The 22,554-nt window shown below is 34.2% G+C and overlaps 3 protein-coding genes across 5 annotated transcripts; all 3 read left to right on the top strand.

Annotated features, from left to right (window-relative positions):
* Window positions 1-289: 289 nt before the first annotated feature.
* LOC136817550 (uncharacterized) lies at window positions 290-3,486 on the top strand. Its single transcript, XM_067073872.1, has 4 exons — window positions 290-510; window positions 744-1,403; window positions 1,707-2,381; window positions 2,583-3,486. Exons 1-4 carry the CDS (start codon window positions 327-329, stop codon window positions 2,978-2,980), a joined length of 1,917 nt encoding a protein of 638 aa, XP_066929973.1. The 5' UTR covers window positions 290-326; the 3' UTR covers window positions 2,981-3,486.
* On the top strand, window positions 2,928-22,503 carry LOC136817552 (uncharacterized). Of its 3 annotated transcripts, XM_067073877.1 has the most exons (10): window positions 2,928-2,988; window positions 10,777-10,877; window positions 13,139-13,218; window positions 17,835-18,424; window positions 18,754-18,851; window positions 19,647-19,685; window positions 19,977-20,062; window positions 20,421-20,508; window positions 21,069-21,176; window positions 21,858-22,503. In XM_067073877.1, the coding sequence occupies exons 4-10, from the start codon at window positions 17,841-17,843 to the stop codon at window positions 22,277-22,279; spliced, it is 1,425 nt and encodes a 474-aa protein (XP_066929978.1). In that variant the 5' UTR covers window positions 2,928-2,988; window positions 10,777-10,877; window positions 13,139-13,218; window positions 17,835-17,840; the 3' UTR covers window positions 22,280-22,503. The 3 variants fall into 3 exon arrangements, with proteins under 3 accessions (XP_066929978.1, XP_066929976.1, XP_066929977.1); XM_067073875.1 differs by lacking the exons at window positions 2,928-2,988; window positions 10,777-10,877; window positions 13,139-13,218 and adding an exon at window positions 16,916-17,125; XM_067073876.1 differs by lacking the exons at window positions 2,928-2,988; window positions 10,777-10,877; window positions 13,139-13,218 and adding an exon at window positions 16,929-17,125 and having other exon boundaries at window positions 19,653-19,685; window positions 21,858-22,473.
* Window positions 3,687-7,966, top strand: LOC136817551 (uncharacterized). The gene is made up of 4 exons (XM_067073874.1): window positions 3,687-3,932; window positions 4,557-4,736; window positions 5,137-6,060; window positions 6,504-7,966. Exons 1-4 carry the CDS (start codon window positions 3,872-3,874, stop codon window positions 7,088-7,090), a joined length of 1,752 nt encoding a protein of 583 aa, XP_066929975.1. The 5' UTR covers window positions 3,687-3,871; the 3' UTR covers window positions 7,091-7,966.
* Window positions 22,504-22,554: the final 51 nt, after the last annotated feature.

The following is a 22,554-nucleotide window of genomic DNA, read 5'->3' as shown; positions in this document are numbered from 1 at the left end:
TGGAGAAAGAGGAAAAACTCGATAACCCAAATTTATCTGGTCGCCGGTCGTGGTCGCTGGTCGTGGTCGCCATTTCTGGTCGATGTTTAGAAACTCCCATTTTTTGAATAAAGAAAATTTGATGTTGTACATAGCTTTTGTATTCTATAAGTATTGTAGGAAGTATATCTATAAATAGAATAAACATGTACTTAATATTCCAGTGAGATATAGAAATTATGGGATGGGGGGATATGATGCTCCAGTGAAACTGTAATTGCTCATGTTGACGTTCAATTTTTATTCCAGATATGAACAAAAAAAAAAACAAGAAATAAAAATTGGATATGAATGTTATAAATTGTTGGGGTGTTGGCTCAGTCCGTCAACATTCTGGTTTCTGTTGTGGAGACAAATACTACGCACCGATTGGACGATGTTTGGTCACGTGGGACATGAAAATCAAAGAAAGCGAACCTGTTCGACAAATACACAATGACTTAATCACTGTCATGATACCGAATAAACTAGGTAAGAATTTTCACTACACTCAGACTCACAGCTATACTTTAATATCTTGAGAAAATATGGTATTGACGAAGTGTGACTTATGGTCAGATTGTCCAAAATTTACACCCTCCGGGGGAAATTATTTGATCAAAAATTAACTCATATTGGAATTTCTTGAATTAATGATTATGATGAAATATACACGCTCGAAAATTGTTAAAACCTTTTTTAATATGATTTATTTTCTATGTCAGATGAAATTCTAACTGTTGGTTATGGTGGTCAAGTGAAGCTCTGGTCAAAAGACTGGCAATTGCTAACATCGTTTCAATCAGACACTAAGAATGTGATCTACGGTTCCTGGTCCCCTGATGGAAGCGAATTCTCATTCAGTTCTAAAGGACCCAAACAAATGTTGGCTGTTTACAAGAAAGATACTCTCATCGAACAATATACTCAAAACGTCAAGATTACTCCCAAATGGATTTACCAAGCTCCACAGACAAGTAAAAAAGAGGTAAAAGGTCGAAAATCCTATGACATGTTCAATGCATCTATCCACAAAGATAATCTAGAGATTCTAGCTGCTTACTGCACGAGAGAGGGTTGTGAGTTATTTCTCATCTCTCAAAGTGGCGATACCATAAAACGCGGACCAATTTCGCCTATAGGGGACCCCAAAAACGATATGCAGTGCGTCTCCGAGATCAATAACGATAGAATCGCTATAGGCGTACAGCATGGGATATTTGGCTTTTACCACATAGACACTTTGGATTTGTTGACAGTCATCCAAGCTACGGGATCACCAAGGATTTGCATGTGGGATAGTGACTTGTTTGTCACCACAGCTTATGTGTCTGGAATCATATCCTTTTGGAGTCAAGATGGCCAATTATTGAAAGAAATTAAGGGTAGGTAATTAAGGATAATTTATTTTCAGACCAAGTCCCATTGTAAGAAGTTAATTTTCATTACTGAAACGTTTTCCGAAAAATCTAGTATTTTGAATTTAGCCCTTGATAAGCATTTGCTTCGTTGAAAGAAATTCTAGATCGACGTCACTTTAATACTTTGTGCTAAGAAAATATTGTAGGTCTTTATAGTCTTTCTCGCTGGAAGCCGGGTTTGCGTTACTGAGAAAGTCTAGCGAAGTTATTTCAGCTTCGTATTGGGTTTGACTGATTTTTTTCTTTCTTTTCATATTCATCCTATAGGAGGACCTATTGGATCTATCGTACAAATGAACAGAGTCGAACAATTTACATATTACATTTGCGGTATCATGTCTCTACACAAGGTATCTTTCGATTATGAAAATAGTTGCATAGCAAGCATAGATGATATTTCTTATTTAACATTGACTGGTTGTGGTTTAGATATAAGTAATACCGGTCTAGTGGCTTCTGGTGATTTTACTGGGAATATTTATCTATGGCAAACACCTTCAAGAAAATCTGTTTGTTCCTTCAATGTTACATATTCAATTCGCTGTTTGCTTTGGGTTGGCGATTTTCTACTGATTGGTTGTCTCAACTCTGAAGTAAGTTGTTGGAAATATAATTCAAAGGTCACCCCGGAGAAAGAAGTGAACAGTGTTCGGAATCTGTATACTGTTATTGGTGACCCAGTTGCCTTGGCAACGAATTCGGATGAATCCAAATTAGCTTTGGGAACTACAGCAGGATATTTGTATGTTTTCGATTTGAAGAAAAATGAAGAATCTTTGGATATTGAAGTTTTTCATTGTAGCCAGATTCACAAACCCAAGGTGAATAATGATGGCTCCTTCTTGAACATGGAGATTTGGAATTTGAGATGGAGTATTGACGACCGTTACATAGCAACGACTTCTGAAGATCAAACTGCCATCGTTTCAGATTCTTTAACAGGTAATAAAAATTTTCATAAATATCCTTCTCTCTCTGACACTTGCTTTTTTTATAAGCGTACGAAAAATTGAAAACAGGCTCGGAGTTTGACACTAAACCCTTAGTAAATACTTTTAAAAATTATTCTAAATGCTTGAAAACTTGGATATAAAACCTTTCTTTGCAAAAATATCTGGTGTATATTTCGCCATTTCACCATAGGTGAAGTTTTAAAAACATTGACTGGTCACACCACAGCCGTAACTGACCTCAGTTGGAAACTTTTAGCCTCTGGAAAACACGTTCTTGCAACATGTGCTGACGACCGAACAGTCCGCGTATACGATGGATTGACATTTGAACTCATCACTGTTCTTAAAACAGAACTTGTATATGGTTGGTATACCCTAACTTATATGGAAATCAATGAAAAAAATGATCGATTATTTGTAACTACGCAAAATGGTTACTTATTGTCATGGGACTTGAATTCTTTTGAATTGATTTACTGTGAGAAATTGCATGCTGGATCTATTGAAGGAATCGCACTTTCGAAGGATGGACAATCTCTGGTAACTCTTGGTTCAGATTGTGTTGTAAACATGCTGGAAACCTTGTAACTTCCAAGGTATTTATTGCATTGTTTTCCAGGGCTTGTTTTCTGGTTTATTATAAAGGGGTCAGTGCTAAACTAAGGCCGGCGTAAAAAGGGCCAATACAAAGGTATATTCATTTTGTTTGTTGAAAGGAAGCCAGATATACTGTTTCAGTGGGATCCGAAAATTTATATAAAAACAAACTCCTGTTGTGATATAGACGAGTAAAAGCTACCTCTGTTTACATACTTGATAATTAGAAAAATTTTCCTTTTACATGTGATGTGAAATCTTAGTAACTTTTTGGCAACGTGAAAGGCGGTTTTCTTAAAAGAAACAGCCAGCGGATCTTCCAAAAATCTTATTAAAAAAAGTGAACAATCTGAGTATGAAATAATGTATGAAATTTTATATCTAGCGCACTGCACCTTTAAAAATTTAAATTGTTTTTATATCAATCGTTCGCACATTTCCATACTGTACTACGAATGAACATGCCCAAGATCAAAATACAATTTTAATTACAGTTACTATTTGAATCTGCATTTATTTTAATTTTCTCTTTAAATGTTCTGATTTTTTGTATCTCCCTCTGCCAACTTTCAAAAAATTATAAACACTTTCAATTTTACTCATTGAAGACAGCTGTTTTTTTTGTAATGCAAAACTTAACGGTTGAGTGATTATTTCTAAAGACGCCTCTTCAAATGTAATTCTTTTTCGGAAATGTAAACAAAAATGGTAGACGCCGTTCAAAAAAATACCAAACCAAGAAACATTACTTTTTTAACTTTTGGAATAAATAATATCTTTCTGAAAATTTACTTTTTTTATGTTTCCTGGTAAATTTTATTTTATTTTTAAAACTTTTCTTTGAGATCAATTGAGGTTTTTTTTGTTGCAATTGATGCAAAGATGAGATTTTTACTTTGGTATTTCGTTCTTGTTGTTTTGGTCATCAAACATGATATTAATTGTAAGTATTTTCAAAATTATAAAACGTTCTCATTCTACAAGTCATTTTCTAGATGAATTCTTTGATGCTCCATAGCCGTTCAATGTACTAATAAGCCTTCTAGTTTTTGTAAATAACTATCGATCGATAACTTTCCTTAGACCCCCCCCCCTAATACCGTGCCGCTGCCTCAAGCCCTACCTCGGGGGGGGGGGGGCGTACGGGGTTTGCGATTTCCGAAATACCGAATAATTTAGCCAAAATTTCCGAAATTCCGTAAAAAAATACTTGCAATTCCGATACCGAATTTTTCCTCGTTTTGACTAATTTTCCATTAAATTTGATTTTTCATGTATGAATTCCGAAAAAGGGGGATAAAAACTTTATAATACCGAAATTTCGAAGCAAAAATTCATGGATTTCCGATACTGAAAGAATTTCAGAATTCCGAAATACCGAAGGAATTTTCCCCGATTTCCGAAATTCCGAAGAAAAAAGGGTCGATTTCCGCAATTCCGAAATACCGTACGCCCCCCACTACCTCCTAGGGAATTTTTATCCTCCTCTCTTTCCTTATCTTGTTACCAATCTTACGATTATTCGGGACTCTCTCTCTCATTAAATTATTTAATCAATACTTAATAGGCAAACATCATCGATCAAGACAGTCAAAGAAATCAATCATTCCCAAATCACCAAAAATCACTCACCAACAACAATCATCACACTTTTCACATAATCTTCCATGGAAAGAGATCTCTAAAAAATCGTTGATCGATTCAAATCCTTCAGAGGATACCGAAACAATGCAAAAACAAAAGAGAGGTATTGTATTTTTTCTCGCTTTATTAATTTTGTATTACCTTTCCTTTCAATAGATCTTTATCCGTAGATATTATATTCTTTTGCACACTAAAAAGCCAGTTTTGAAGTCGACTTTTCTGTCATGTCTGGTCATGTTTGTCTCTTTTTTACCTTAGATTGTCGAACGTTTGTATATAAACATTCGAATCCCGTAGTTCATCAACAGAATAGAATAGAAAGGTAGAATAGTCGGTTCAAAATAAGCTAGAAACGATTCCGTTATTTTAAGAAGCCCAGTTCATTAAAGTAGTTGGAGATTAGTGCTTTTGTCCCTATCTTCAAGTTTTAATCTCTAGCCAAGAGCATTTTTAGGGAGATTGAAATGCTCAAATATTTGAACTATATTTTCTTTATGTTTCAGGTTTTCTTGCGAATCTGGCTAATTTACTAAACGATGCTGAGTCAATCTCATCTCATAAGGAAACTGAGACAAAAGTACCAAGTATCGATGAGGCTCACGAAAAGAAGGCTGTCGTAGAAAGCCACGAAGAAACCCCAATATCAAAACCTAAACACGAAGAAAATAGCGATAAGAAAGATGTGATCGATCTATCGGCACTTAAAGACTCTATCAAAGCAGATTCTTCTGATTTTGCACCAATCTTTGCCATGTATCATGGTAAAGTTGTTGAGCTTGGTAAATTACCAGAAAGCTCTTTTAAGAAGAGTCATCAAACTTCAGATGTTACTTTGCCAGAACATCATGCGAAAGACGTCACAGCTTCAAAACGTGTCTTGGATGAGACGACAAGTCACAAAATGGACGTCACTCCCGTCAAACGTGAATACCATTCATCGACTCCAGATCAACTGAAAACTTACCTCAATACCATGGCTGGTGGTTCAGATCAACAGAACAGCATTACCAAAGATACAATATCAATACCCAACTTAGAATCTGGAATTAAGGGAGATTTAATCAACCATGTCAAAGGAGTCGTGTTAGATGATGGTAAAGTCGTATCTGTCAGCAATAATCATTTATTTGATAACAATAATGATGTCTCTAAAGTACAATCAGACGCAGTGCAACAAGATGTCCAACAGAAGTTCATGGTTAATAAAGAAGGCAATGTGGAACCATTGGTTAAAGAAAAAGTGGAAACTGCCGATGCTGTAACCAGGGATAACTTAGGGAATGGTCAGAAAACTGTGACACTGACTGTTGATGTTTTGAAGCAACTATTGAAGAAAACAGGAGATTCAAAAGTTTCTTTGGCACAATTGCTGAATAAACCAAACGAAGCTGAGCAAAGAAGCAATACTCAAGAAGATGAAGACCCAGGTCCGTTATCGTGTTTTGATTTCTAGTAGAAAACGAAATTAAACATTCTTATTATAAGATACATCATAAGATAACTTAGCCAAAATTTCGTCCCGTTGAGAAGAAACATACCCTATAATTTTACCCCCACTGCGAAATTGACTTTTTATTCTCATTTGAAGTTCAATGGAAAAGAAAACCCTCGAAACCATCCCCACTGGGTTTTTTAAAGCTTGGAATTGTAACAATAAAGTTTCTTTCCACATTCGGATTTCGGTAGAAATTTTCATCCCAACTGTGGGAAAAAGTTCCACCAGCACTGAGAAAAGGTGTAAAATGTTTTTACAATCTCCGTCATGTTTTGGATTTATGAAACGCCCCTTATTTACTCAAAATTTAATTGATGTAATCAATGTTTAGCGTTAGCGTTTTTTAATAAATCTTATCATTACTTTTCCTTTCAGGCACCATTGAAGATTTTGCTGCTGGTGGATTGAAAGCACACAACGAATACCGTAGCAAGCATCACGATGACAATGTGATCTGGTCAGACTCACTAGCTGCGAAAGCACAAAAGCTAGCTGAAGCTTTAGCTGATAAAAAATCATTAGAAATTGCCAAAGATCTTGAAAAAGAAGGGATGGGAGAAAACGTAGCCAAGGTTTGGGCGACTTTTAAAAATGCTGGTGAAGCAGCAACTAAAATGTGGTATAGCCAGAGTGAAAACTACCATTTTGATGATCCGCATTTAGACGAAAATACAGGGCAATTTGCACAGGTTGTTTGGAAATCAACCAAAGAACTTGGCATGGGTGTAGCTAAAAGTATTGATGATGTGAACAATAAATATGTTTATGTAACAGCTTTGTATAGTCCTCCAGGAAATATTGAAGCTGTGTTGAGAGACAATGTTTTACCTACTGGTAATAACACACAAGATGTTTATTCAACTTTCTTTAAAAGGACTGGTGTTATAAACCATGAGCCTGCTGTTGTTCGAAGGTCAAGGCTACCAAAGAGTAAGAAAGCGAAAAAGATTGTTGCACCTTGAAGATTATAAGCTTTGATTTTAAACTATCGACCACATAATCCTTTGAGAGGGTAAGAAGGAGTACAGAGGGACACTGATTACACTTCTAATCTCTGAATTATTCCATGAGGACTTTCACTTATGAACGATAAAATTATTACACATTTGGAACTCAGAGTACTCTGTGGGAATACTGTTTATTTGCCAAATAAAAGGAACACTGATTATATTCCAGTCGTAAATGGAGACTGATTTCTTTGCTTTATTTGATGGATTAATTGAATTAAACAGATGAACAATTATATGTTTATTATGATTTGATGTAGCTGTGTTTCAGCTACAAAAACAGTTAAGGATACTCCTAGCCATTAACAGTGACTTTGATGTCAATCTATTTATCATAAATTTTCAAAAAGACAAAGGAGGATTAAAGAAAAATATTGATTAAGGATGTTTATTTATACAATCGAATGTTTTATTTGTGGTAATAATACTACAATTTTAATCACTTAATGTTCAGGCAGTGAGTCCTAACAGGCAATTTTCTTGTTATGCTATTTTTGTGCAGTTTCAGCTCATCATAAGTCCAATCAAAAGCTCCAAATCTGGCTAAAATCATAGTTTATTTTAAGCATAGCGATATCAGTGAGGTACAAAACATGATCATGATTTACTTGAAAATTGCGCTGACTAATATTTTCCTCAAAAAATATGTACTGACTCTTCCTTGGAAAATACTCAGTGACTGATGCTTTCCTTGGAAAATTACGCACAAATGATATTTTGTGACTGATATTTTCCTTGAAAAATACGTAGTGACCTTTACTTATTATTAAAAATATGCAGTGACTGACATTTTTTCTTGTAGTGACTAATACTTTCCCTGGAAAATACATAGTGACTTATACTTTCCCTGGAAAATACGTAGTGAATAATACTTTCTTTGGAAAATACGTAGTGACCAATACTTTCCCTGGAAAATACGTAGTGACTAATACTTTCTCTGGAAAATACGTAGTGACTAATACTTTCCCTGGAAAATATGTAGTGACTAATACTTTCCCTGGAAAATACGTAGTGACTAATACTTTCCCTGGAAAATACGTAGTGACCAATACTTTCCCTGGAAAATACGTAGTGACTAAGACTTTCTTTGAAAAATACGTAGTGACTAATACTTTCCCTGGAAAATACGTAGTGACTAATACTTTCTCTGGAAAATATGTAGTGACCAATACTTTCCCTGGAAAGTACGTAGTGACTAATACTTTCTCTGGAAAATACGTAGTGACTAATACTTTCTCTGGAAAATACGTAGTGACTAATACTTTCCCTGGAAAATATGTAGTGACTAATACTTTCCCTGGAAAATACGTAGTGAATAATACTTTCTTTGGAAAATACGTAGTGACCAATACTTTCCCTGGAAAATACGTAGTGACTAATACTTTCTCTGGAAAATACGTAGTGACTAATACTTTCCCTGGAAAATATGTAGTGACTAATACTTTCCCTGGAAAATACATAGTGACTTATACTTTCCCTGGAAAATACGTAGTGAATAATACTTTCTTTGGAAAATACGTAGTGACCAATACTTTCCCTGGAAAATACGTAGTGACTAATACTTTCTCTGGAAAATACGTAGTGACTGATTTTTTCTTGAAAATACGTAGTGACTTGTACTTTTCTTGAAAGATATGCAACACTTATATTATTTAAAAAAATACGCAGTGACTGATATTTTCCCTGAAAAACATTACTACATACTCTTCAAGAACTACGCATTAGTTTTAATTTATTTACTGCGTATTTTTCAAGAAAAATATCAGTCACTATATTTAAAATACGTAAAAAATAAAAAATACGTAATGACGGATTTTTTCTTGAAAATATGTAAGTGAATTGTACTCTCCTTGAAAGATATGCAATACCTCTATTATTTTAGTGACTAGTACTTTCCTTGGATATGACTACATACTCTTCAAGAACTACATATTAGTTTTAATTTATTTACTGTGTATTTTTCAAGGAAGATATCAGTTACTATATTTTCCTTGAAAAATACGCAGCGACTGATATTTTACCTGAAAAATATGTAGTGATATTTTCCTTGAAAAATACGCAGTGACCTTTACTTATTAAAAATACGCAGTGACTGATATTTTCCTTGAAAAATACGCAGTGACCTTTACTTATCATTAAAAATATGCAGTGACTGATATTCTTTCTTGAAAATACGTAGTGAAATGTACTTTCCTTGAAAGATATGCTTTGGTTAATATTTTTCTTGATAAATATGCAGCGACTGATATTATCCGCTAAGATTACGTAGTGATTGATATTTTTCTTGAAATTATGCAGTGACTGATATTTTCCTTGAGAAATACGTAGCGATTGATATTTTCCTGAGAATTACACAGTGACTGATATTTTCCCTGAAAAATATGCTGTGACTGATAGTTTCCCTGAAAAATATGCAGTGACTACCTTAAGGGAAGAAATTTTTGCGAGAAGAAATTTTCGCGGAATTTAATTTCGCGAATCAGAGTTTCAAAATGGCAACTTTCGCGGAATTTAATTTCGCGAATGAGCCGATTTCAAAAGTTTCACGGAATTTAATTTCGCGATTAAGAAGAAGTTACCAACTTAAATTAACTTTTAACCACCACGGAGTTATTTATATTTGTTTATATTTAATAAGAAATACACGTTATAATGCTTAAAAATCAATTGTGTCCATATTTTTTGGTAATACCTGGTCAAAAACAACAAAATAAAAGAAGAAGAAAAAAAATCGAATTTCGCGGAATTTAATTTCGCGATTTAACAAATTTGGTGTGTTTCGCGGAATTTAATTTCGCGAATTACACCCAATTTCGCGAAAATTTCTTCCGCAAAAATTTCTTCTCGCGAAAATTTCTTCCCTTAAGGTAATATTTTCCTTGAAAAATACGTACAGTGACTAATATTTTTCTTGAAAATGCGTAGTGAATTGTACTTTCCTTGAAAGATGTGCATTACTAATATCATATCCTTGACAAATACGCAGTGACTGGTACTTTCCTTGGAAAATACGTAGATACGCAGTGACTGGTACTTTCCTTGGAAAATACGTAGTAACTGATATTCTTGTACTTTCCTTAAAAGATATGCAATAATAATATTATTTTCCTTGAAAAATATGCATTACCTGGCTACTTTCCTTGGAAGATACACAGTACCAGATATTTTTCTTGAAAAATACACAATGACTGGTACTTTCCTTGGAAGATAGGCAGTGACTTATATTTTTCTTGAAAATACATAATGACTTGTCTTTTCCTTGAATTATATCTATTACTAATATTATTTTCCTTTAAAAATACGCAGCGACTGGTACTTTCCTTTCAAAGTTATACCAGTGACTGATATATTCCTTGAAAAAAAATATGCAGTGACTGATATATTACTTGAAAAATATGCAGTGACTGAAATTTTCTTGAAAAATATACAGTAAGTGACTGATACTTGCCTTGAAAAATAGGAAGTGACTGATATATTTTCTGTAAATATTACGGAGTGGCTGATACTTTCTCTCAAAAATATGATAGTGAGTATGATACATTAAAAAAACCTGAGATCGATAGGCTCAACAGGATGTAATAAAAAGTCTGTGAATTCTTGTTAAACTGACTACTTATTTTATCGGAATCATTGTTTTGTAGAGCCAAAATCTGGCAGTCCGCCATACTGCGTCACAAATGAAACTTCTGGTACATCAGCTTTAATTGGAATTATGCTCACATCAATCACCTGGAAATATTAGGTATGTTCAATTATAGATTTATCATATCAATACTAATACTAATGTATTTCTCAATATAATCTAGAACTGAGACAAAAAGGCTGTAACTTAGCTATCACACCCAGTTGTGAATTTTGGCATATCGGAACTCGACCGATTTTACTCTGGAATTTCGTAAACCTACCGAGTGCACCAGAAAAGTTTCTTTTTTTAAAACTAATTTTCTCGAAATCTAAAAATTCTAAAAGAACCATTCCTATTTCATTGGAAAGAAGAAAGATAAACTTAAATTTTGATTGGTCATTTATTAAACTCGGTTCATTAGATCAAAAGTTATGCTCAATTGAATAAAGAATTTACTTTCTGAAAGTGCTCAAAAACATTTAAAATCGATCTATCAAATTAAACAAAAGCATATCTACATGATACATCAGTATTTTCGTTTAAGCATTAAAAATTATAATTAGCTTTCTAAATGACCTTTTGTTATATGAATTAAGGTTGAATTCCGATAGGAAGAAAATTGGTCGAAAAAGACCAGAAAATCTGGTAAAATTCGTAAAAATACATCAATATATTTTTTTTTCTATAGCAATATATTTCGCAGGTCTATTGACCTCTATTGACCTCTATGAAACACTATTATAGAGAATTACAGTTCAGGCACAAGGGCCTCTAAACCGTTCTTGTACAAAAAATCTTTTTAAATTTAATTTTTCACGAGGGCTTCGTCGTACTCTCCATTTAAAATCTTCATTCGATCTGGCTTTATTTATCTCGTCTGCTCTCTTTTTCCACTCTTTGATTTATTCCCTCTCCATTTTCGTCAAGTCGTCGGTGATAACAATATGTGTTTCGAGGTACATCCAGCCTTACAAAGACTTTATCCAGTCTAGAACCAAAGTTCTGAGGAAAACTTTGATAAAAGTAAAGTCAATACTATGTAAATGAGAAATCCGGGGGAAAATTGTAACAGCTTCTGAACCTTAAAAACTAACCTAATTTGATTTCTAGAATTTTCTTATCTCAATTATACAGTGTGTCCTAAAAAAGCGGGCAAATTTTTATGTTAAGTAAAATCCTCAAAACTCATCATCTAAAACTGGGCTTTGAATAATTGAATTGAACAATTCTTGGATGGATAGGTTTTTGAGATTGAATAATTAAGCATGCAAGTAATAAAATTTGGCATAGATTATGAGGATTTTACTTTACACAAAAATTCATTCGCTTTTTTGGGACACACTGTATGTCAGGAAAATTTCAAGGAAGATAACAGGGACCCCTTCCCACTGGAAAAGTTGCCCAAAATTTCGTCCCCTGTGGAAAATATATACTCAAATTTTTGTACCTACTGAGAATAATCAAATAAACCAATCCTCGAAGCAAAATATTATGCTATTTTTCCGATCCCCACTGAATTTTCTAACATGAAAACAAAAGAATGGAAAGCTCCAGCCATAAAAAATATGAGAAAATCAATCCCCGTCGAGTTTCAGTCCGTTATTTCTATCCCAACTGGCTGAAAAAATCCTACCGGGTCTGTGGGAAGGGAATGTCTAATTACAATGAGTATCCGGATGGGTGAATTTTGATTATTTACTTTTGGTTTATAATTCTGAATATTCTTGGTTAGATTAATATTGATACAATATTTCCCTGAAAAATTTTCTTGTTACATTCGTGCAGGTGTTTAAAGGGACGTTTCTATTTGTCCCCCTTTTTTTATAGGTCATTCGGGAATGTTTTGATAAATTTTATATTTTTTATTTTTGATATAAACCGAAAATTTAACAAACAAGGCGAATGTTTATAGTGGTTCATTAAAAATAGTCTAGGTTGTGTTTTAATCAATGACTTTTATTCCTATTTTTCCAACCTAATGAAGCTGAATAGTATAAAAAAAGGGAGTTTTTAAAGGTTTCCAACATTCAAACAAATCAAAACAAACCCCTTTAATCATGAAACAAAATGTGGAAATATTTAAAACAAGGATTCAAACAAAAACGATATAAATATCAACAAAAGTAAGTTAAGCCCTTTGATTGAATTTTCAAATCAATCAGCAAAAATAAAATAAATGTAGCTTTTGTATAAACTGGCTTTGATTTTTGATAAATCAGTAAAAAAAGGCTCTCGCTCTTTTCTAGCGGCAAAGGAATATTCTCTTTCTAATCTTATTATCTTAGATAAACCAACTTATTAAAGTCCTTCAATACGATCAAACCCAATTTTCGACAGCCTTTTTTGTAACTGATTTTTAGTTCACCCTTTTTTTTTAGCTGAAGCCATTTGGTCAAGTTGGGACGTTAACATGTGATTACCGGAGTGGCCGATACCCGAATCAAACATCATTCTTGAGGTATGTCTATTGAGTTATATGCAATTCAATTTTTTAGATTTGGAAGTACATAATTTGATTTTCGAAATTAGACCCTTTTCTTTTTTCCGAAATTTTCCGAGAAATTAGGAGGTACTTTAATAATATGAGATTTTTCGTCGGTTTTTATATGATGATTTAAACGGTCAGTTAACATTGTGACCATTGGGGCCTACCCGGGAAAGGGGGTGGCGGGTCTGTCTGAGCCATAAAGTTCAAAATCGACCCTTTGAGAGACTAAATTTTTACGATTTGTATTGAAGTTTTTACGATCCTTTTCTTTCAAATTTTCAGCTAAAATTTTCAAAATTTAATCCAAATTACTATGATTTACGACGTGTAATTTTTTATGTTTCGTGATCTTAGGACCCTTGAAAAATCGCTAATTTATGATTTTTGTAACTCTTCCAAAGTCTTTCAAATGTGTAAAAAAGGAACTCTTATGTTTTGCACAAACCAAACACTGATTTTGCCTAAGTACATCCCCTCCCCCGGACCCTAAGACCATGTTCACACGTTACCTTATCGTTTTGCTCCGGTATGATTTTCGTTACGGATCGAGTTTGTTCATATTGGTTTCGGAGCAAGAAAACGGAGCAGCTCCGTTCTGATTAAGACCGTGTTCGCATGTAACGGTTCTGTTCCGCTCTAAAACGAAAAATGGCTTATTCCTCTCTGATCAGAAACAGCCGTTCAAGATCTCCGGAAATTCAAAAATTCTCAATCCATGATATTGGCATGAAAATATAGTGTTTACTTGACTAATTAAGTGCCATTAATTACAAAAAGTCATTCGAAATGGTTTAATCCCTTTTCGCAAACATTAAGGATTCCGGCTTTGAATTTTAATGCATTTTGCGTTCGAAATAGGATTTGTCAAGGATTATTTACTAAATACTTCGGTAATGGAGACAATAAAATTACCCTACTAGCTTTTTGAAATTGAAAATCTGATTACTATGTCGATTCTATTATCAGTTAATCTGTATTCGGTACACTTTATAAGCTGTGGGTCACCATGAATTTTACCATGTTATCATTTCCCTAGTCTTGCTTGCGGACCAGAAAAGAAGCTTTGTCCCTTTGGTATAGAGCTGTTTTTTGTTTATGTTCGTTTTGATCGTGACTTTTTACTGGGTTTTTGAAGGTAGGAACTTTTCATATCAGCTGTAGTACAACACTTGTAGTCTTCATGACATAGACTTCAGCGCCACTTCCTTGTGATACAGTGGAGTCTCCACAGCTCACAAGCACAGGGAAGTCAATTTTGTTCGAGTTATGAAAATTTTGAGGTATAGGGTAAAGTCTATAAGGTATTGCTCGACATTCAAGTTAAAGAGAATCTTATTTAAGAGAGTCAACTGTATTTTCATAGCATTTCCGAAGGGTTACAACTAGATACTTGAATAAGTATCATTGCGCTTTGTTCAGTAATTCCTTTTCTTGATTTTGCGTTCGTTTTGTTTACGTAAATTCTTTTCGATGAGCTACATTTTCGTGCGAGGTTGAGTGTGAGAATATTTATGTGCTTAGCCTATAGTTTCAAAGCTGACTCTCTCTAACTTGATCTTCAAGGGACCAAAAGTTTTCATTGAATTATAGAGAGTATTTTACAAGGCGTTTTCTTTGACGGAAACTGCAAATTAGTTTGAATAATAGAAAGATTCGAATAATAGGAGTTCGAATTAGCGAAAGTTCACTATATATTTTTCGCTACTGTCTGGGCCAGACCACCTAGGTGCTTTGACAGTTCCTTAGCGCTGTGGTCAGCTTTATTCACAGGCCTATTTATATACTTGTAATATACCACGCGGAATTAGCAATAGATACAGAACCATGTCCCTTTTCTTCCTAGACCAACATTGTAACTGGTCTTCTTCGAAGATGCTCTACACGCTTTTTTTTTTATAAGAATACACTTTATAAGAATGTCCATGATGAAAATGGGCAAAAAATTAAGAATATGGTAAGAATATCGCCATCATGGAATTTAGCAACTGAACCTAAGAATGTCATTTTTAATGCATTTTAACCTGTAGATTGCCAATTTCGATCTTAACCTAAGAATATCGTAAGAATATTTTTGGATGATTTTCGCCAAAAAGTTTAAGAATATCCATGATGAAATGAAAAAACACCATTCTTATAAAAAAAAAAGCGTGTATGCAGTAATACAATATCAATATAAAAAATGCCCTGTAGTTTTAAAATGAGCCTAAATAAAAAAAGTGCATAGAAATCTGCTCATAAGAAAATACATTTTAAATGCTGAGATGTTTGTAACGAATGTTACCTCAAAGCTAGATATCCTCTTTTAGGCTCTTCTAGGCTTTTATAAAGAGGAACTATTTAAATTTTAGGCAGTCGCTCCGTTAGTAGAAGTCTTGGCAACTCAATACATATAACACTCAAAAAGATGTAAATTTAGAAGGAAAGGGATTATCGGAGTTCAATTAATCAATAAAATGTCATTCAGATGTTGTTTAATATCTTTTCATTTTGTAAGCGGTATATGATGTTTGATGCTGATTGCTTTCATTGATAGCTTATCTTCGGATGATCATCTTTATTTACAAATTGTGAACGGCATGTTCGTGGGCCAGCTTCTTTGCTGCGTTTGTTTATTACACTGCTGAGATTTTGTGGGTTTATCTTTAGGTTCCTGCTGGTCCAAAATAAATTTGTCAATTTCTTTTTTAAATTTTCTGTTTTTGCAAAGTACGCCGTTCTTTAAAACAGGTATGTTTTAATGCCTTATGTCGTAAAAGAAATTATTTATAAGCGGTGTAAATTTCTTGCTCATTGTTAGCAATTTGTGCCCTGTGTAAGAGGTTTGGAGATTCAACTATGACTTATACCAACTAACAAAAGTATTCAAAGATCTTCTTAAGAAAATTTAGAATTTACAAATATCAATCAAATTTTTAAAGTGGTGTAAAAAACTGTTATCTTGAAAGTTAGGCCACGGATTTAATGACATTGGAAAGCTATTTCTATGCTATTCCCAAAAGAATCAGGGCCATGCCCGTTTTATGGGGGGTGGCACTCATGTTGTGGCGACCTTTATTTAATAATTTAATGGTACAATTTTCAGTTTGTGTAATGTAACGGTCAGGCTGTGTACTGCAAATATCGTAATGAGAGAAAGTGCAATGTAAGGGTCCGATTTTGAGACCCAAAATTTTGTCTGTACATACGGTAGTTTTCAGGTAGTGCGCCCCTTAATGATCAGATACTATAGCCAATATAGTTTTGGCCTTGGTATTTTGGTCTCTTTGGTCGAAGGGTTAAAAGTCTTGCCAATGAATAGCCAGAGAAATGATGGATTCAATAATTTACATATTGTATATAAAAAACTCATGCACTTTCAGACAGTTGCATCATAGTAGATGAAGAATTGCCTTTTGTCTGATGTTCCGAGCAAGGCGTCGTACAGAGCAGTCAAATATTAACACAAACTGGAATAATGTCCCTTTATGCCCCTTTTTGTTCTCCTGTCGAGTGAATTCCTTAAATACTTCATTTAGAAATTTACAATCAAAAATGTTCATTTCCCTTAATAATTTTTGATAGAATTCCTTTATTAAATTTGCTTCCCAAAACGTTATAAATTATTCAACTCCAAGTTAACTTTTTACCAAACTTTGATTCAAAAACTTTCTCCCATATTATGAGAAACAATGAAAGAAATAGACAGTTTATCTGTAAAAACAGTGGGGGAGCAAACTTTGAATATTTCTTGTGGCTAAACTTGGAAACTGAGGTTTTTAAAGGACTTTTTAAACATCTGGGTATTTATTTCATTCTGTCATAATCTCACGAGGATGTTCAGTGCGGTACCCAACTTTCACCGATTTTTTCGTTCAATATGGTTGCATATGACGAGATGGTTAGTCTCGAATTTTCGTTTAACTTTTAATTTAACAATGTTCTCAAAACTATGATTGTTCGACCGGTGTCATAGTTCAGGAATGAACTAAAAAACTTTCTTGTATTTTCTAGCGTTCGGCAGTATGAGAATCCGTTTTTTAACATAAATCATACTCTTTTTTTCGAATACACTTTGAGTCGATATAAACAAGACTAAAAGTTAAACTTTCAATTGTCACAAGAGGTGGAGTAACCTTTTAAATGCATTTCAGTAAACTTTTCTATAGTCTTAAAATAGAGGGTTGGATTTCATTTGATTATTAGGTTAATCACATTTTGTCTAGTAATTGATAGCAATGGGTTAATTAATCAAAAGAAGTTAAGCGATGATAACAGTTCAGTGTTTTTGATCACTCACGTTTTGTAATTTTGGCTGAATTTTGGTTTCTTGATTTTTATATTGACTAGTTTTTGTAATTGGCTGGTACTGTAGGATGGCTGTAGGATGCTCTTAATTTAAACTCGGTTAATAAAGATTACATCAGATTTAAAAGCATTCTCCTCAAGACTCAAGTGCAGCCAAATTTTCCAACAAAACATTCGAATGTAATGACTTCTCTTAATCTTTTAAAATCTGTGTATACTTCTATTTTTCCTTATATATTTAAGACTTTTGTCAATCGACGAAGCTGACATTTTCAAGGAGCTTATTAATTCCTTTCATTTAGACTTTGATGTTTTCAATCAGCTCCAAGGTGGATCAACGATCACTAACCATGTCGCTAAGCAACCACGATCGCCGGATGAGTGATCAATCATCCGGTAACAATACGCGAACCTCATCACTCAAACATCAACATAACAATCCAAGAGAACTGAAAGTTGAATATTCAGCCGTCAGTCAAAAAGCAACCGTCAAAAGTACAGAAACGGTCAACGACACTCAAGTCATTTACGTTTATTGTTCACCACGTTTGAAACATACGTTAATCTTTATATTTCGTTTTGTTTTGATTACGTACTGCGTTGCCGTTCCCGTATTTGTGTATCTTCTACATCAAAAAAGTTCGGTTAATATTGCGAAAATTGAAAAGTTTGAAACTGATTTTCAAAGACATTTACATAAAATTTCAGAAAATGATAAACTAAAGAATGAACAGTCTGCACCTTCATCTTCAACGTCGACTCGTAAAAGAAGAAACGCTGAATTGGCTCAAAAGGAATTCGACAAGTCTTATAAACAACCAGGAATGAAGGATCAAGATTTTCAAAAGAAGCTGAAAGAATTCAACAATACAGTTCAGAAATATAGACTGAAGTAATTTTTTTGAATTTAAGTGAATTTAAGTGATCAAGATTTCAAATTAAAACGGTTATCATTAACTGTTACCATTTTAAAATCAGTAAGGAAAATACCCCCTTTATAATGACCCCCCCTGAGATCAATGTTGTGAAGGTTTGAGCTGTTACAGAGAAGTTGGTTTGCTTTAAAACATAGATTTTTTAGGGGTACCCCTCCCCTTCTTAACTTTGCTGTCAATATATTAACTGACAGATTGTAGTAATTTTAAACCTTAGTCACAATTATTTGGAATTCTAGTCTTTATTGAGCCTTTATTAGCCAAATTCAATATTTTCTTCATTCAGGCTTTCCGAATTGGAGCCAGCTGAGAAATGGTTACAAGAAATCTACATGAAACATATCAGCACCAATTTAGATAGCACTGATTGTAACTGTAAAAAAGGTAAAAGATATTATCACTTAACGAACTTTCAGGCACCTTTATATATTGGACCCTTATTTAACGCCGGTTTTTTATGCCGCTGCCTGATTTTAAGCTTAGATCTATTATAGCCGTAATTGAACAACGAAAGCTGAAAGCTATTCTCAATATCATTTGTGAGTTAGCTGTTAAAAGTTTTATTGAAAACAACTAAAATTCTTGCAGTTTAGAAAATGGGTCGAAGAGTGGTTAATTTTCATCTTACTAGGAAAAAGATTTAATGATAACACAATATTTTATCCCTTTATTACCACCAGGCAATAAATTAAGGCCTGCGCAGATGCATCCAACATTTGATCTAAGATTTCGAATTCTTTGTTGGACGAGATGTTGGATGAAAGTCACGAAAAGTTGGATGAAAAGTCATTTGCGCAAAAATGTCAAAAAAATTTTGATCCAACATGATTACGCAAATACCAAAACATGAAAGCAACATGAAAGTGGCGTCAATCTCATAAAAATGTTAGATGAAATGTTTGGTAGCGATCAAACTTTATACAATACGTTTTCCAACATTATTATTAAAAAGTTGCGATTTTATGACTTGCGCAAATGAACCCAACATTTCATCCAACAAATGTTGAATCCGATATTGGATGCATTTGCGCCGGCCTTTAATGTCAACCAGGGTCGATAGTATATTACTTCTGGTCTGTCCAGCATCAGTTAATTATATCAACCATGCACGTTGAAATGAAAATATTGATTGTTCACAGCAAATTTTATCATGCATTAATCTCTGCTTTCACGTTTCAGAAACAGATTCCTCTGATGGAAAAGAATGTGCATCGAAAGGTACTGAGAATTATTTCCTTATTTCCGAGAACATCCTGTTTCATTCATAAGGACCAGCTTATGCTGGCGAAGATATTCTTCTTATGGAGCAAAAATCACCCAATAAATTTAAAATTGTATATTGTCTCCTACAACCTATCCTTCATTCCAGGACATAATTGTAGAAACACATGCTTGTAAAATCTCCTTCCACCTAAAGGGGACAGAGTAAAAGTGTATTTTTGAGGGGTTGCTTCATTTTCCCCGATTGTAGTTTGTTTCATGGGCATATATTTTAACCTCATTTTATAGAATGCGATTGCTCGAAAGTAAAGCAAGGACCACCAGGACCTCCTGGAAGACAAGGTGAACAAGGTGATCCTGGAAAAATTGTAAAGGTAATGATTTTTGAAATTATTGAAATCATTCCTTTTCTGTTTTGAAGTGACGCTTCTCATACGGTACCGAATATCTTACCACATCTACATCTTATTTTATGCAACGAGCTTCCCTATCCGTTTTACTGGGGACTACCTATAATGGAGCGTAACTTCAACGTTCGTAGCCGAAAAAGCCTAGAGAAGCTCAGTGCTAAAGATGTCTGTATATATTTGACATTTAGTCAGACGGAATTGAATGACATTCAAATCACAAGTGTAATCGTCCGCCATACCACGTATTCAATTTTTTTAAACAGGTGTCAAGTTTTTGTTTGAACTATTCTTCATTTTTACTGTTTTTTAAATATTTCCTCAGGTACCGACGCTGAGAGGTCCTCAAGGTTTGCAAGGTTCCAGAGGACCGAAAGGTGACCCTGGGGATATTGGTCCTCAGGGAAAACCAGGTAAGAAGCCAACCTTCCTCAAATTAAGGAATTTATGATCATTGTTGCCAAAACCATATCATATTCATTTTCCCATATTATGTCTTCCGAAAGGTGAAACAAGAAAGATATGTTAAAATGTAACCTGAAGTTCCTGGCACTGTTTACTTTGTTTCTAACGACCCTGCCGATGCACCGGACTGATTCGTGTGTGGTCCGATATTTATATTGTCCGGTGGTAAAATGTTTTCCGTGTCCGGTGCTTCCGTAACTCCGGTGTGTTGGTTGCTCCTGTTCAGCCTTTACCTTTAAGGCTGGTCTCCACTTTCGCGTGAAATAGGCGACAGTTTTTGCGAGAATAAAAGATTACGTTATGAAAAAGTTTCGCGCGAACAAAAAAAAAGTTGAAGGATGTTCTACTTTTTTCATCCGTTACGTCAATTTCGACCAATAGAATTGCTTCATTTTTGAACCGACCAATGGCCTTACAAAAACGTCAAAAAGTTTTCACTCGTGTCGCGCGAAAGTGGAGATCGGCCTTTATACTACTCGTTAATTTATGCTTCAATGTATGTTCATAGGTGCTGATGCAAGCTGTGATTCCAATAAAAACAACAAAGATTTGAAAACAACTTACATTCGTTGGGGGAGTAAAGAATGTGGAAAAGATGCCAACAAGATATACTCAGGTTTGTTGACAAAAACCTTCCTTTTAAAAGATATTCCATATTAATATTGTTGTATACGTTTTTAATTAATTGTATCTTATCGGGGAAAAAAGACCAGGTTTGATTACATTATCGGCCCTTTTTACGCCGGCCCTTATTGACGTTATTTTTGGGCTCGTGGCGTAATAAGGGCCGGTGTTAAATTAGGGCCGGCGTAAAAAGGGCCGATAAGGTAGTCGGATGAAAACTTGGACGGGGAAAATTCGTCAATTAGAGACATTTTCGTCACTTTCATCCGCCATCAAATTCTGCTTTTGATACTTCTGATTACTTTTGTACAGTTGTTTAACTTTGTCAAGACCAACTCCGAAGTTTGACTTGGCCGACCAAACGGCCTTAATTTTTATGCAGTTAAAGAGTCCCTAAGGCGCCAGGGAAGTCAACGAAGGCTCTAATAAGCATAGAAAGCATTAGCATAGAAAAAGTGAATTTTAATTAAGAAAGAGGCATCATTTGGAGAGGTAAACACACGTATGATTTCATTCACTAAAATGTTTCGTATACTGAGATAGTCAATTAATCTTTAGCGAGTTAAACCATAGTGTTTTTTTACAAGATTCTGACATCGTGGTAAAAAACTAAAAATTGTTTATATCGACGAAATTTTTAAATTTTTAAATTTTTAAAACGTTTTATTCATAGGATACATGGGTGGCGCTTCAAACCGAGCCAGTGGCGGTGGTTCCAACTATCTGTGTCTCCCAGAAACACCATCATACTCTAAAGTACAAAAATTTAAACAAAGTGATGCGTCTGAAATTGACATTCAAATTGGGAATGATATATTCTGTTCAGTTTGTGAGAGAATTGGTAAAAGTAGTACTATTATGTATCCAGCATCGAATCTATGTCCTGAGGGATGGGAGTTAGAATATACAGGAACCCTGGTCACGCAGAAACAAACTAAACGAACGGAGTATGTTTGTCTGTCGCAAGAAGTGACTTCAAAGCTTTGGAGATCGAATCTGGGTATGACAACAGTTTCAGAACAAGCATGTAAGATATTGAACTGTGGACCGTATGAGGCGAAAAAGAATTTGAATTGCGCTGTGTGCACGCAATAAATTATTTTACGAATGAATGCGTGAATGATGGAATACATATGTTTTGCACAGAGAAAAACATCGGCCAGAGCTGCAAGATGTTTGGAAAATTTCTCTTTATTTTTTTATATTAATGTAATATAGTCAAAGTATAGATTTAAGTCAAATTATTTGATTATTTAAGAGAAAAATGTATAAATTAGTAGATATTTTAAGGTATTGTCCAAAGAAATTCTTGAACTTTATTATTTAGTATAAAGCTCGAAAAACGCCTGAAAAGATGTTTGGGATCTCAT

The sequence above is a fragment of the Clytia hemisphaerica genome, unplaced genomic scaffold (genome assembly GCF_902728285.1).
Source record: "Clytia hemisphaerica strain Z4C2 unplaced genomic scaffold, Clytia hemisphaerica genome assembly, whole genome shotgun sequence".
Taxonomy (NCBI): Eukaryota; Metazoa; Cnidaria; class Hydrozoa; order Leptothecata; family Clytiidae; genus Clytia; species Clytia hemisphaerica.
The sequence above is the reverse complement of the archived record's forward strand: the minus strand, read 5'-3'. Positions and strand labels throughout refer to the sequence as shown.